At 40.6% G+C, this 16,335-nt stretch overlaps 1 protein-coding gene across 3 annotated transcripts in view; it reads left to right on the plus strand.

Annotated features, from left to right (window-relative positions):
• The window catches only part of ZBTB48 (zinc finger and BTB domain containing 48), a 30,648-nt gene extending 14,962 nt beyond the window's left edge, over positions 1–15,686 (plus strand). For all 3 annotated transcript variants that reach the window (XM_075604997.1, XM_075604998.1, XM_075604996.1), the window contains exons 9-11: positions 11,589–11,753; positions 12,849–12,937; positions 15,333–15,686. In XM_075604997.1, coding sequence (XP_075461112.1) covers positions 11,589–11,753; positions 12,849–12,937; positions 15,333–15,635 — 557 coding nt within the window. In that variant the 3' untranslated portion in view covers positions 15,636–15,686. The remainder of the gene's footprint in view (positions 1–11,588; positions 11,754–12,848; positions 12,938–15,332) is intronic.
• The last annotated feature ends 649 nt before the right edge of the window (positions 15,687–16,335 follow it).

Consider the following 16,335-nt stretch of genomic DNA (forward strand, 5'->3'; position numbering starts at 1 on the left):
GAGGTGCTGGGGGGGTTGATGTGAGGTGCTGGGGGGGTTGATGTGAGGTGCTGGGGGGGTTGATGTGAGGTGCAGGGGGGGTTAATGTGAGGTGAGGGGGGGGGTTGATGTGAGGTGCAGGGGGGAGTGATGTGAGGTGCAGGGGAGGAGGGGGATGTGTGGTGTGAAGGGGGTATTGTGTGTTTGATGTGGAGGGGGAGTATTGTATGTGGGTGAGGGGGAGAGATGGGGGTATGAGAGATAGATGGGGAGTCTCACAAAGGTTGATGATGAGGGGTGCTCTTCATTCTGTGTACCGACCCCGGCTTTCCACGACGATTCTTCTCTCTCCAAACCTGACCTCGGCAACCGGACAACGACGACCCTACTCTCTCCAATCCCGGACTCGGCTAATAGTACCTGCAACGTTCCGTACCTCTCCTTCTCAGACCTTGGCAAGTATATCGACCATCCATACCTCTCCAACCCCGACCAAATCTACACTCCAGGCGCATCCCTGTGGCTGTGGGTGGCATTCTATTCATTCCCACCTCAGCACAGTGGTCCCACCTTGTTTGTGGTGAGCACAGCATGACACTAGAATACAAAGGTCATCAAGAAGAGTGCAGTCCATACCTGTAATTTTGTGCCAGATCTTCTTTTGTGGTGCGAAGGAAAGAACCTCCTCAGCGCCGGTGGTCTAGAAAGAAAAAAAAATGATTTTTTTTACACTCCACAAAGGACTGTGGGTGACATTTCTGCCAGAAATATTTGTCCTCATTGTCCACTCCCAAAAAGAAAGAGGAGGTGATGTAAATTATCAATGCTTTCCGCGTCTCAAATACAATTATAGAAGTGCCATACCAAGAAAGATTGAGGAAAATATCCAACTATTTCTGGTACCAAAGCCACTGAGAGGGTTCAGGGCTGTGCTGGACTTAGTCCGTCAACACACATGTTATAAAAGGACACACCATGTCCCAAATTCAAAAGCCACCAAAAATATCTGAGATTTGCTATAGAAGGATCCATCAAGCACTTTCAATTTGTGACTTTGCCTTTCGTCAGCATCAAGAGCCTTGACCATGGTCGTGGTAGTCCTGGCTGCAGCCTTAAGACACATGATTTGTCATAACATGCTTAGACTAAGGCAAATTCATCTACACAGATGAAAGCTCATTTAGTCAGTGATGGACTACTTAATGAAATTTGGTTGGATTATCAATCGGGTCAAGTGTTCTAGTCACCCACTAGGAAGCTACAGTAGCTGGGCTTATCTTCGATGTGGCTCATGAAAATAATCTTCCTGCCCCATGTGGCATTCTCAAGAAAGAATGCTAGAAAAAAGATTGACCGCTTGACTGACTTTGAGGAATTGCATGAAAGTACTAGACTTCATGTCAGCCTCCATAGAAGCGGTGCTATGGGCTCAATCTAATGCTGCCCTCCAGGGAAATGAACTTTTGGTCCTGGAGCAAGAAGATATCCACCCAAAACAGGGCAATTCCACTTCTCATCAACTGTCTCTGGCTTGGTAGGAGGAGATTGAGAATCTTTTTAGGCATGTTCTCTGGTCACGTGTCATAACAGATGCCACTCAGTCCAGCTTGGGGCACAACTTAATCAGCTGATGGTCTAAGGTGTTTGGAGTCAAAACAAAAGCAGATTGGATCAAGTATGGAGAGTGAGTTATATAGCCTGACGTACTCAATGCTGGTCAGCAAATACATTTGATGGCCACCAGAATCAACACACAGCTTTCACTATTTTTGTTCAATGAATTGGGAAGACAACACTTATGATCTGGATGCAATCACTGAGGTGGAATTTCTCTTTAGGTTACATTCTGAACCCCCCTTTCCCCCTGCCAACTACCCCCCCCCCCCCCACCCCATCCTTTCCAATGATTCTGCGGGTCCTAATAAAAATAAGACCGGAAAAAGCTAGGCTTAGTGATAATTCCCTTCTGATCCAGAAGGGCCTATTCGTGAGCGTGTACAGTAAGCAAAGGAGCCCCCATTTGAGCTGCCAACAAAAAAAGACCTAATTTTCCAGGGCGCAATCTACCATTCAGACCTGAGCCGACTATAATTGATGCCATAGAATTTGAAAGTTGAAAATGAGAAAAACAAGGCTCATCATCACAAGTAATTCATACCCTTCTACAGGTATGTAAAAAAAATATATATAACAGAGTCTGGTCTACCTCCCAAAGGTGATCTGCTGACAGTCTAGAGGATCCGGAAGACATTGCAGTTCAAAAGATTTGAGCTTTAATCCAAACAGGATTTGAGAAAAAAATCTCACTCCAAATTCGATTTTGAATCTTAAGTGACAGCCATTAGCTCTCTTAGAGGAGAGTCCTTATCTCATCCTTTAATAAAAAGGTTCCTTAAGGCTATTGGGAAAAGAATGCTAAGTATTAAGAACAATGTTGAGATCCTAGGGAGCAGCAATTTTGCCAATAACCACTGCTCCAGACTTCAAGTCCAAAGTAACTTTCTTTTTCCACCTCAACTATGGAATTAAAAGGAGTTCACAGATACCCATCAAGCTCTGATAAACCCCCAAATACCACAATATGTACAGTTGTGTGAAAGAAAGTACACCCTCTTTGAATTATATGGTTTACATATCAGGACATAATAACAATCTGTTCCTTAACAGGTCTTAAAATTAGGTAAATACAACCTCAGATGAACAACAACACATGACATATTACACCTTGTCATGATTTATTTAACAAAAATAAAGCCAAAATGGAGAAGTCATGATTCAATAGCTTGTAGAACAACCTTTAGCAGCAATACTAAAACTACAATCCTGAAAGGTTATAAATCACCTTGCAAAAACTGTTTTTGGAGGTTTGGTGGCCCCTCACTCCCATGGTTTAAGCTCGCCCCTCCCCACTTCCCAAGTGAGCAGATTTCTTACATGCAGCTGGTTGTGACAGGATACACTGTGATCATTCTTCCTTTAAGTATAGAGGTAATTAAGAATTTTAATCAGTTGGTGTTGGAACCTGCAATATTTGGGTCTGCCTTGATGTGGCTTGCAGGCTTATGACGCTTTGGCCAAAAGGGTTTAACTAAATGACCCTTTTTCTGTGTGTGTGTGTGTGTGTGTGTGTGTGTGTGTGTGTGTGTGTGTGTGTGTGTGTGTGTGTTTTTGTCATATTGGATGTAGCTTTGGGCTTTTCTGTCTTTTATGAATAAAAAGGAGGACAAATCTAACTCCTTAGGCTGAGTCCATAGAGACTCCAGCCGTGCGGAAGCTGAGGGAAAGCGGGTGCTTTCCCTGGCCTTACTATGTGCGCCGTCTGGAGGCGGGCCAGTGATGTCACGGAGCTGGTTCACCCTCATTGGGCGAACCAGTCACGTGACCGGCCCGCCGCTCCCCTCAGCGCTGAAACGTAAATTTTTCTGTCTGCTACGCCTCCGCATGCCTGCGGAAGCGTACGCGAGCCCCTGCTAAAGCCGCTCTCATTGCGGCTGCTGAGTCTCACTGGCTAGTGTGAGCGCGGGTCAGCGGCTAAGCGCTGACCATGCCCGCGGCCTTAGACTTGGGTGCCTAAAGATTTATTTAGAAAGAACGACATGAAGAAAATCTGACAGTCTCTTCTCGGAGGTTGCAAAGGTTCTATTGCAAGGTGATTTATAACCTTTCAGGATTGTAGTTTTAACCCAGGCAGGGAAATCCACCATTTAAGGCTAATGCTCATTCTTCAAGAGCAGTATCCACATCTTGAGCATAAAGAGCACAGGCTTTCCATGCAGATATGTGTAGGGCAGCGACCTGGTCAAATAGCCATACTTTTCTTTAAACGCTACAAACATGTTTTTTCTTCAGTGCATGCAGCATTCGGGAGGAAGGCTCTGCAAGCTGTTAATCCTTCTCATTTTGTTTTAGTATTGCTGTGGGACATCCCATAGGTGTGTGTTGCCGTGGGACGCAGAAGAAACAGAATTGTACTTCACCAAATTTCTCCTTCTAGTCCAGTAACGACAGCGCTCACATATATTTCCCACCTGTTGAGTGTTTTTTTATTTGTTTTTTTTTTTGTTCTCCTTTTGTTTGTTTGTGTATTCAATATTGCTCAGATACAACACTGTCCTGGAGGAGGGGAAGGACCATTATATAACCACTCCTCCAGGAAATCCGCCTTCTGACCTACCTAGAGGGAGGAGCTAGTACCCCACAGGTGTGTGCTGCCAATACTGGACTAGAAGAAAGGAGAGTATTGGTAAGAACAATTGTTTCTTTTGGTTTTAATGTAGTCTGGCACACTGATATAAGCAGAGTCTGCAGCGTATTGGGGCTTATGTCTTATTCCTCAGGCCTCTATTGAAACTGCACGCCCACCATCTTTACCTGGTGTTTTACTTTGCATCTCTGATTAAGCTGATGGTTTTTGCTATCCCAAAAGAACAAAACATAATGTGTTTAGTAGTCCACGTCAATGCTGTGCAACATATCTGATCATTTCTGTAACAAATAAATTGCAAAGCAAGTGTCTTCTCCTCACTCCAGATGATCACATAAGAATATTTTAGTCCCTTTAGTTTAGGTTTATTTGTATCTGTTCTGTTTTTAAGACCACACATTTTTTTTTAAAATGTGTTTACACAAAAGGGTTCAAAAGTGACACTTTTGAGATTCATTGGTTTAGCTACCGCTTGGTAAAAAGATTAAATACATTGTTCTGTATTTGTATACACATTGTAGGAAGCTTTTAAGCACAAAAGTGGTGCAAAACGCATAAAAAAATGTATGCCTTGCAAAAGCATTATCCTATAAATAGAAATATTTTGAAGATGAGCTTTAGTGAGGGAATTAACTCTGTAATTAAATTAGTGTGCTATTGCTTGATAAGGTTTTTTTTTGTTTTTGTTTTTTTAATTCTGGTTTATGAACATAGAGCACTTGTAAACACCCAGGTACATTTTTTTGTTCTCAATGTTAAAATGAAAAATCTTGAGGCATTTTGTTCAAGGAAAATAATTTATTGAACATTAAAATGATTTTGAACTCACCTGTCGCATGATAACCGATCCAAATAAGAATAGTGCTAAGATCTAAAACTCTGCCATTGGGCAGCTTCTACGTGAGGTTCTCTAACGGAACATCTTTCGAGGAAATACCTTCCAATTAAGGAGGCAGACCATGTAAAAGAATATAAATACATCTATATAGTGTAGTTATGTCCTCTGTATAGTTTTTTCCTGTCCTGTGGATGCTGTAGGCTTCAGTGTTAATGTTGTTACAATGTAACTCCCTTAGCTGGCTTCTTAGCGTGTTGCCCTGGTAACCCCCCTTTTACTCCTGTGTGAATTTGACTGCCCTCCTCCCCTTGCTACTTGGTACAGTCCTTGTCCTCTTCCTCCTTGCATAGGCAAGCACATATCCTTTTTAAGCCAGCAGCCATTGTGATTAGCCACCTCACTGATTTCCCCTGGTAAAGTTATTGTTATTTACCTATCCTAGTACTTTCCCATTTGCCAATCCTAACCCACCCCCTCCCTTTCCTCACATTGTTCCCATCCAACAATGTGCTCCCTCAGTACTTTTTCCCCTTTTTATTTAAAAATTGTGCCCAAAAAACACCAGTAATTAAGAGCTTCCCCTTGTTTGGTATATGGGATTGAGTTAAACTACCTGTCTCTACTCCAGGCCTGCACAACTCCAGTCCTCGAGGGCCACAAACAGGCCAGGTTTTCAGGATATCCCTACTTAAGCACAGCTGGCTCAATTAGTGACTCAGTCATACTGAGCCCCTAATTGAGCCAGCTGTGCTGAAGTAGGGATATCGTGAAAACCTGGCCTGTTTGTGGCCCTCGAGGACTGGGTTTGTGCAGGCCTGCTCTACTCACTTGCCACAGTGAACCTGGGAGAGAACAGTAATATAAGCGCTTCATATGCAATTGTATTTAGTTGAACCTATATTACACTCCACAAGGCAACTGGATCTTCATGTAAATGCGGGTCTCCAAGAAAACAGAACAATAATTTAGTAATATAAAGTTAATCGGGTAATCCTCAATTTCCCACAATAAGAATTGCCTCACCAAATTTTCTATTTCAAATAAACATAATCTTTAACTTTTTACTAGAACTATAATTGCTTAAAATGAAAATGTTTTACTACAAATGTATAAACTAAAATGAAAAATAAAAAATAAAATTATATAAAGGTACATACCTATATGAAACCAAGAATTGGTATAAAGGGAACCAAAATAAAACCTAGGTAAAATGACTAAAACCAGATCTTAAAACACTTGTTATATATGTGCTGGATAAAATGACAGACATACTGTAATACTAAAGATCAACCAGAATATCTATTTGTGTGATCCGATCAAAGAATTTGTCTCGAAAAATTGATGATACACAGTAAGAGTTCCTAAGACCAGTTGCACCACACTCGCCCATCTCCTTAAACTGAAAAACAGCCAAGATCTATGTGGACATTCGGACTTCGAGGTTTTGATGATTTCAACCTGTGGATCCAAAATATCTCCCTTCTGTACATTTTATTTAAGCTATTGCCTCCTATCCAGTCTGAAGTCACACAGTCTACAGCTCAATATGTTAAACCAGTAGGCTTCGGATAGTCAAACCTTTTTTCTAAATTGTAAATGTTCTTGTATACGATCTCAACACACTGCATGCCACATGGGCATTACAAACAGTATAATACATATTTAGACACAATGAACAATGTTGTATGGTGCTCTAAAGACAAAACCGTAGTAAAATAGAATGATGTCTGGAGAAAACAACCCGTATATTATAAGACTGTCCAACAAGATGTAACCTGGTAAATTATGATCCCACGTAGCATAGCAGTAGGGATATATTCATATACACCTGTCGGTGACCAGTAGATTAAACATCCATACATATTTAGTTTTACAATTTATAAAGCAATTTGTTTCTTAAATATCACTTGTGATTCAAGTTGAAATGGGAACATCATACCCCCACAAGATTTATCACATGTGATACACACCCTTTGGCTTATTATCAACCCCAAATTTCATTTTCTTACCTTTAAAAACGGTGGGGGTTAACTACTGTTTTTAACATTTCTGATTTTGTGATTTTTTTTCTCTCTTACAATTGGGTCTAATTTAAGAACACCCCAATGTTTATTTAAAGTTTTACATTTGAAATGCTGCGTTACTATATTTTGTAACAAGAGTGTTTTCTCTTTCTAAACTTTACTTAACTGAATTATATATAAGGTCTCTTTTTAGCAAATTGACTCATTTGTTCCTCATCTATCAATGTCTTATCATATTTCCTTTCTTTAAAAAAATCACTCTTTCAAAAGATCTGATTCTATTGTTAACTCCTCATTCCATAGTGCAGTTGCTTTGAATTCTTATGCATGGTTTATAAGGAATGTTTTCAACCAACGGTGGATGGCGACTCATAGAAGAACGCTAGTTAATTATGGATACTAATTCACTGGCTTCTGAAGCGAATTTGTAATGTATTTTTTTATATATATATCCCACCTCTCTGGGAAATGAGTGAAAGCTGTGGCAGCTCAGTGTTATCTTACAACTTTCTTCCCTGCTGTCGGGTACCCGGGCCATAACCCGGCAGTAGGGGACATTTCCCTCCTGAATATATACAAATCCAAGATTTGGATTCTGTCCTGTCTGAATTTTCAGATAAAACATATTTCATTGGTTTAGAAAATGCTTCGTATTTTTACATCCGTTGTCATGAGATCTATACAGGTTTAAAGTAGTGACAAATATATATACAACCCCCCTTTTTTTCCATTCAAATATATACAACCCCCCCCTTTTTTCCATTCGTACATTTAGGTGAATTGAAGATCCCTGTTATATACTCCAGCAGCAGACGTCATTTTGTCTTAAATAAAGTAAAACGATACACTCTGCCATTTGCTACAAGTTCTTTTAGTTCCATTCTTTTTCTTTTCTATCACGTGTGGCCCATATGTAATCTGACTGCCATTCGATATCTAATTCAAATCTTGTTTACATGATACTACACATTCTCAGCATTTTAAATGATGACATCCTTCTGGAGAAAATTATATATTGGGATATAATTTAATAGCATCTATCCCAGAATTAAGATGCCTCCCTGGTGGTTTAAGCAAATCCTTGGGGAGTTTTTGCAAGATGATAGAACAAGAATTCTGTTTTATATATTTTTTAATTGTTGTATTATTATTATTATTATTTCTTCATTTATCCGATCCCCAATGACTTCAATGGGGAATTTTCGACCAAAAACTGCACATCGGTCCCTTAATGTCTTTTCTCCTTTCCTTGTCAAATTTGGTTGTAATTATTTTTGTTCCTTGGTTAATGGTTCCGATTCCTTTGTTCCTAGATGATAAAAGGTGTATATACAAAATGCCCTGTTGTTGACCTTGGTAACTGGTGCATGAAGATGTTTGTTTGAATTATTTTCAGTATCTGGCTTCCTTGTTCTTGTTTGTTCACTAATTATTTATCAGTATTTATTTATCCTCTTGCATATTTCTTTATCAATTAATAAATCAAATGTATTGGGTCTCTTAGTTGATGCAAATCAAAGGCCCATTTTTATTATGAAACCTGGTCAGTACATAACTTTTTTATTTTTTTTAACTCAAAAAATTCCAGTATTGTTTATTTCATTGTTCTCTGGATGGGCTTTCCTACTATACCACCTCCTTTTACCCTTATGGCCTAGCTTCCTCCATGGTGAGATATCCCTCCACTTCTTGGGCTCTGTTCTCTTTAAGAACATTTCGTATTTTTCTTTAAAAAATTTTTAATGTCCATTTACAGTTAGGTCGAGGTAATCCTATGTATAATTATTGTATTGTTATCTTTTATCAACCAGGGTTTTTTTGTTTGCGGCTGACAATTATTTTATTTTATTTTTTTCTCATCTGTCCAATTCCTTGTATTCTCCCTTGTAGTACAATGACTATTTCTGAATAACTTGATTTCTGAATATTTCTGTCACATCAAACATGCTAATTTCCTCTGAATTTATTTATTCTGGTATTCAGTATGTTTTTGCTGATTCCTATGCCAACTTTCTTCATAGTTCTCATTAATCCTTTAACTTTTTTTTTTGTGTTCATGTTTGCTTCTCCCAAGGAATCTGTTTTTATGGGGGGTGGGGGGGGTTGTGTTTTAAATTCCACCGTCAGCGGAAGCCATTTTACTTTCAGCACGCTGACAGATGGCCGTCGTCTGCCAGAGCTGGAAGCTCGGTGTGGGACATAGTGAGAGGGAGGCCTGCAAGTAGCTGAGGGAGAACCGGAGCCCAGTCCCGACCGGCAGCTGGGCCCCCCACAGCCTCCGTGCTCGGGACACCTGTCCCTTCTGAACCCCCTCCCCTGTCGGCGGCCCTGTTTGGACTGCCCATGTGGCTAGCAACATGTTATGAAGAGACCATGCACAAGAACATATTCATAATGTAGAAGAAGGTTACACTACCCACATTGCATTTTACCACTAAACACTATCGGAAACCCATTACTGGTTTGAAGTTTTGAGCTGTTGACAGGGTGACTTCAAATTGGAGAGTGTGGTCCAAGGGGTCTTAAGAAATTTTCAGTCATCTATCTTTTAAAGTGACTGATGGGATCACACTACCAATATGGTTGATTTTTTTTATATCGGATTGGAGCAACATGAACCATAAGTGACGTCACTAGACGATACTAGAAGTGATGCTATACTGCACATAAGTGCAAGATTTACCTTTGCACTTTATCCTTTATGCCCTAACGTTTATTATGTGAGTGCAATAAATCAGGGTTTTCCTGTCAACTTCTGTTAAATAATAACTTTATTTCGTATAGCACTTTTTTCCCAATGGGACTCCAAACGCTTCACAATTATATTATAGTGCTCGGTACGCAGCAGATAGGAATTTTTACAGACACAGTCCCTGCCCAGATGAGCTTACAATCTATGATTTTGGTGCCTGAGGCACAGGGAGATAAAGTGACTTGCCCAGGGTCACAAGGAGCTGACACCAGGTTCCCCTCATTCAAACTCTGGGTCATTGTATACAGTCGGTGTGTTTACTCACTGAGCCGCCGCTCCTTCTCCCTGTGTTACTGCACTATGTTGTTGTTTTCTTTCTTGGAGACTCGTGTTGGTATGACGATCTTTTTTCCTTGTGGGTTTAAACCGCTTTGACTAAATGTGAGCACGTTTAATAAAAAAAAAAAAAATTAATATAGAAACGCTGATATACTACGCTCTATAAATTATGTTTACATTTTCTTTTTGCAGTCGGTGGGGAAAAGGGGAGGGGGGGGAAAGGGGATAAGGAGAGGGAAAATCCTGCTCAGCTCAAAATAGACTTACTAGGGAGGTGCTATCAGGGTGAAACATATGCGTGTGGGAGAAAGGGTTCTTGTCCCCTATGTGATGCACTCAACCCTACTGAATGAAAATAATAAACTTTTAATAGTATAATGGAATAATGCAAACATAAAAAATATATTTAAAACCTAAATGATGTACTATAAAATTCTGGTGTGAAATCACCCTAAATGACCAGGTGGTATGGTGACTAGTGTGATATTCAGTAGAATAGGTATACAGTTGTATCTCACAACACTTGAATGATAATTGGTCAAAGGATAGACACTTAATATAATCCTGTGAGGAATGAGTATGTGAAGTGGTCTATCTGAGCAAGTGGTGTGATGCACAGAAAGCTGGGTGCATTGGTAATGTGACACTGTGTTGCAATGCTACAATGTTGCACATAGCATTGCTACATTCACAGACAGACCAAATGCAGTCCCAGGCAGAGAGAGACCCCTGTGATTGTGAGACAGGGGGAGGCGTTGCTATAAGGTCAGTGCAGGTAAGTCTGTCCTAATGGGCAATCTGATTCAACAGGGCATGAGAAGACCCCAAACTAATTACATACACTCACGATTTAATAATATTGGCAGACGCTTCCTGTGAGGTGATCACAGCTCTTGGTGCATATGCGGTGGGCCCTAATCAGTGTGGATAAAAGACCTAATAGTCCCTGTCACTGGCTAGTGAGATCCACATCTGTGGCCCACATCAAGGTATTATCCTATTCTAAAGAGCGGCGGCAAACTCCTGTGAGTTTGTCAGTACATCAGACGTCGCTGTGACGTCATCCCGACGCGCGTTTCGTTCCTAAGCAAGGGAACTTCTTCCAGGGAGGGCTTTCACACCAGAATTTTATAGTACATCATTTAGGTTTTAAATATATTTTTTATGTTTGCATTATTCCATTATACTATTAAAAGTTTATTATTTTCATTCAGTAGGGTTGAGTGCATCACATAGGGTTCTTGTCCCCTTTCTCCCACATACATTTTCTTTTTCACATGGCCTGTGCTTCCTGATTGGGAGATATTGCTAAGGATTCATGTGCTAGACTCGCATAGTATTACATTACTTTAGTTTGTGCTACCACCAAAAGACCAGCAATATATCTAAGCCATTAATTAGTACATGCATAGCTGGAGATGTAATTTTGGGAGAATACAAAGGAATCAACACAGACCTTTTTAGTTGAGTTTGAAATGTTCCTTATCTTTTCACTTATTTTTTCAACTTCAGCCAGCCTAAATAAGCACAACCGAACTCACACAGGAGAGCGTCCTTTCAGCTGTGAGTTCTGTGAGCACAGGTTTACAGAGAAAGGAGCTCTTCTGAGGCATGTCTCCAGCCGACACCAGGAAGGAAGGCCTCATTATTGCCATATCTGTGGCAAAACCTTTAAAGGTAAGCGGCATTTGCTTACTGTACTTGATGTGTGTTAATGTATTGTTCATACAGCTATAAGGTAACAATTTATTCCGAAAAACAAACTAGAATTCATTACACGCATTAGTAGCTGATGCTGTAGTGATCAATTTTAATTGCTTTTCCTCTTTTCAAAAACTTTGTATTGCTGAGTTTTTTTGTTTCACTGACATCAACTGTCACCATGACAACCTCTGATATCTTAATGAGTGCACGGCAAAAGTCGTTTTAACCTCCTATAGAGTCAAATCTGTAGCAATACTCACTATCAAAATACATATTTCCTTTTTTAATGTTGTCAATAAATCTAGGGGATTACTGCTTTTAAAGTAGCAGGATCACTATAATAAGTGACTTGTGTGGTGCAGTATAGATGACTTTTGACAGTTTTGGCACGTCAAACACTCTGGTAGTTGCCTATAGTTCAGCCTTCATATTCTGTTCGGTATCGTCTGGTTTGGGTCACTACAGTGCTACTTACTCAAAGTGGAAGAGTAGGAGGTATTGTGTTTTTTGTTTTTTTTCTTCGGGACTTGCAACATACGGTCAGGTAAAAATACACCACAATTAATGCAAGTCATTGGCATACTTCCAGCAGGTTCCTAAGGTTTGTGGGGAAATATAAACTTTGTAATTGTTAATGTGTAGAATGCTTAATTCGCAAAGATACTTTGCAAAAGATAAATCTAGAAGAAAATTGGCACAATGGCCCATATAGTCTCTCCCTTCCAATCCCGTGTGGTTGCTATACCAGTTGGTGTAATTCACTTCCTTACATTCTTGCCGTGGTGTTCCCTAATATTGTAAGGGAATTTTCACATCCCCAGTTACTAAAAAAGGGATGTAATGCAATCTGGTAGCGGGTACAAAACAAGCATTCAAGTAGGTGGCCCTTCTGCATGAAGTATTTAATGTTCCAATATCTTGGTCATGAAACATAGTACCTGTGGATTTATATTCTTTGCTGATTTACAGTGGGAGTCACCTTGTGATGCCTTGTTAAGGGATTACTATTTATGTGTATGTGTTATCCGTGCAATGCTATGTAACAAAGTATTATTTCCTTTTCTATAGCTCTTGAACAGTTGCGTGTTCATGTAAGTAGACACAAAGGAGAGAGGAAGTTTGAATGCACTGAATGCGGCTACAAATTCACTCGACAGGTGAGGATCGTGCTTCATTTTGATTTCCATAAAGCAGCCGTTCTGATTTTTCCGTTATTTTTTAGATAATTGGAACAAGGGGGTCCTCCGGTGCTGATCCGTGCTATTGTCAGCACTGGGAACACCTGTTTCTCGAGGTTACTGGTGCACTCATTGGTACAGGGGCTCCCTCCTCGAGAAACAATATGACCGCCAAATCCTACGTGATCCACGGGCCAATAGGAAGACGAAACATCATTGGCTGTGGTTTCCTCTTGGTCGTCAGCCATGTTGGAGCTCCAGAACCTTCAGCGGTAATCACTGGTGCTGAAAATGGTGAGGTTCAGCACAGGAGGACCCCTCTGGATTCAATTATGTTCAAATTCATTTTTTTTTCTGGATTGGTGCTTTAATTTCATGAAGTCCTATGTAGTTGTCAGAATACGTTATGAAATCAGCAGTCGGTAGAAATACTTATTGTTAAACTACATTCAATTAAACTTTACTCCAATCTACAGAATAACAACCAAATTAAACAGGTCTCACAGAACAAAAATCAATATAAAACACACATCCCTAAACCTAAAAATGCATACAATGGAGAATGTGAAGTGGGATATTACACCAAAAACAGTTTGATTCATTTAAGGCTTATGCTGAGAGTAACGTAGTTGTCAGAATAAGTTGAAGTAATTAGGGGTAAATTCATTATGGCATGTCATAGTTTCCCATTCTGATTCCTGGACTGCACTTAAACTTAATTTCACACAGGTTATTTGCATAGCCTCTCCTTTCTATTACTGTCTTTTTGACCTATGCCCTGTACACTATGTAAAGTTTTCATATTTAATCGTTTTGTACATTCATTTGCATGGAATGCAAAAAACAATATGTTCACATTTATTGTGTTTGACATGAGTTAGTGAATAATGTTAAGATGTGGAAACTGACTATTTTATCAAATATAAAACTAATAGCTAAGGAATATTGCAAGTTGTGCAACATGGAACTCCTTCCTCACTCCTCATTCATGCTCTGTATAACCGCTCCCTAAATAGCAAGCTGGAGCACCCATGAAAAAAAATACCATGCTATATTGACACATGTTAACGCTTTCCGGACCCTGGGACGTAGCTACTACATCATGGGTTCTGACACCCAGGGTTCCCATGACGTACTAGCTACATCCCAAGGAAAATGCATGTTGTCTTAAGGGGGATCATGTCTTGCTCTCCTATGGAGCTCAGGACGCAATTTGAAGTGATGACGGACCGAAGGGGGATGACTTCTGCGGGGGCTGGCGTGGCTGCGGGGGCCCGGCAGCTGGCAGTACTGCGGGGGACTGGCGGTGCTGTGGGGGGCCCTGCGGCCGGTCACAGCAGCAGGTTACAGCAGTTGCCGCCAGCCATGCCCCGCTGCAGGCACCTGCCTGTCCCACGCTGGCTGCTCACGAGCGGCCGGGCCTCCTCACGCCGGAAGCTTAGCCTAACTGACTTCCGGCGCTGCCGTCAGAGAGACCAGGCACCGGGTGCCGCGTTTTTTTAAATTAACTGGTTCCTGACGCACGGGGCCCGGGACGCCAACACTGGCAGACACCCCCTGTTGGTGGCCCTGGGTAAGGCATAATATTTCTGGAGCTATATGTTACATTATTTGGCTTAACGTATGTAACTTCTTACCTAATCCTATATAAAGTAAGTGAGTAAGATGAGTAGGATAAAATGTGACAGAAGCAAAGCCCGGATGTTCTGGCACATTTGTCACCATAATTAATTCTTTCAACTCTGTTAATCAATTAGTGTATATGTAATATCCCATACAGCATCGATTTACAGGAGGGAGATCATGTCAAACAAACCGAAATAAAATTTTTGACTGGTTGACCAAGTCAGGGGTGTGCAAAAATGTTTCACGTGGTGCTCCACTTTTTTCTTCTTGCAACACTTTTTTTTCATGAATTTGTAGCAGGTCCCCCCAACCCCCTTTCCCTCAAGCAATGGCGAAACGAAGCAGCAGATGTAGTTTACCTAGATTTTAGTAAGGCCTTTGACACTGTCCCGCATAGAGAACTGATGAATAAGTGGCAATTCTTTGGATTGGACTCTAAGGCGGTTGAATGGATAGGACATTGGTTGAACAATAGGCAACAGCGTTGTGGTAAATGGAGTACATTTAGTGGAGTGGAAGGGGACAAGTTGAGTACCTCTGGGATCTGTACTGGGACTGGTGCTCTTTAATATCTTCACAAATGGTCCAGAGGGGAAAGTATACATTTTTGCAAATGACACAAAGATCTGCAACATGGTTGACACTCCGGGAGGGTTAAACAATATGGTCAATGATTTATGCAGGATGGAAGAATGACCACGAATATGACCAGTACAATTTAATGTTATGTACATATCTTTTCCTAAAGGCACATCTGAGACGACACATGGAAATTCACAACCGCATTGAAAATTACAATCCCCGCCAGAGGAAGCTTCGAAATCTAATCATCGAGGATGAAAAAACAGTGGTAGTTAGCTTGCAGAGCCCACACGAACTGGAAGTTGGGTCTGCTGAAATCATAGTTGAAACAATCAATCCAAGCTCCCTGGCTGACGATCTCACAGAGCAAAGAATATGCACAGAGGAAGGTTTTTCCAACGCAGAAGTAATGGAGGAGTCTATTATAATCACTGCAACAGCTATCCCTGTTGATGAATGTGAAACGTGATAATGAAATATAAACTTCTTTATTCTACAAAAATAAAAAAAAATCATTTTAGTTTTGTGCATTATTTTTTCAGAGTAATAGTTTGTTCATGAAAAATCTATTAATTTGTAACATGTTTTTATTGCATGTAAAGGTTGTCATTTCCCTGTACTACCGGGGGGGGCGGCCTCTTTCGATCAAAAACTGGCAGTCTTTTAAAGCTCTCCAAAGTCACTAGTGACCTGGGCTAGAACAAGATGGCAGCTAGAGTCCAGGCTAGTTTCAGGGACACCTAGTTCAATAGTTGCACACATTCCAAGATTGCTGAAATCAAATGTGGTGCAATGTAACATCATCATAGCACGAATAGCTCCTTTTTGATCAACAAAACTCTGGTTCTCTTGCTATAGCTTTTAAAAAGAAAAGAACGAAGACCCAATTGGGCTGAATTGCACCTCTTTAAACCTATAAGATTCCAGACAAAACAAAGATGCATGATAAAAGTATAGTAAACCCAACCTTTTTCTGAACTCATGGGCCATTGGCTGGGAGTTATTGTCAGGATCTGCGCTATTTTGCCTGAATTGGCAACATCTACTGCTGCCACTTTGATCCCGAGCAACGGAGTCCGGCTGTTTTTAGGTCTGGAACTTTCCTCCCTTCTTGAGATTTTTATTTACTTCCTCCCCTTCTCCCCCCCCCCCCTGTATTGGGATATCAA

Source organism: Ascaphus truei, chromosome 6 (genome assembly GCF_040206685.1).
Source record: "Ascaphus truei isolate aAscTru1 chromosome 6, aAscTru1.hap1, whole genome shotgun sequence".
Lineage (NCBI taxonomy): Eukaryota > Metazoa > Chordata > Amphibia > Anura > Ascaphidae > Ascaphus > Ascaphus truei.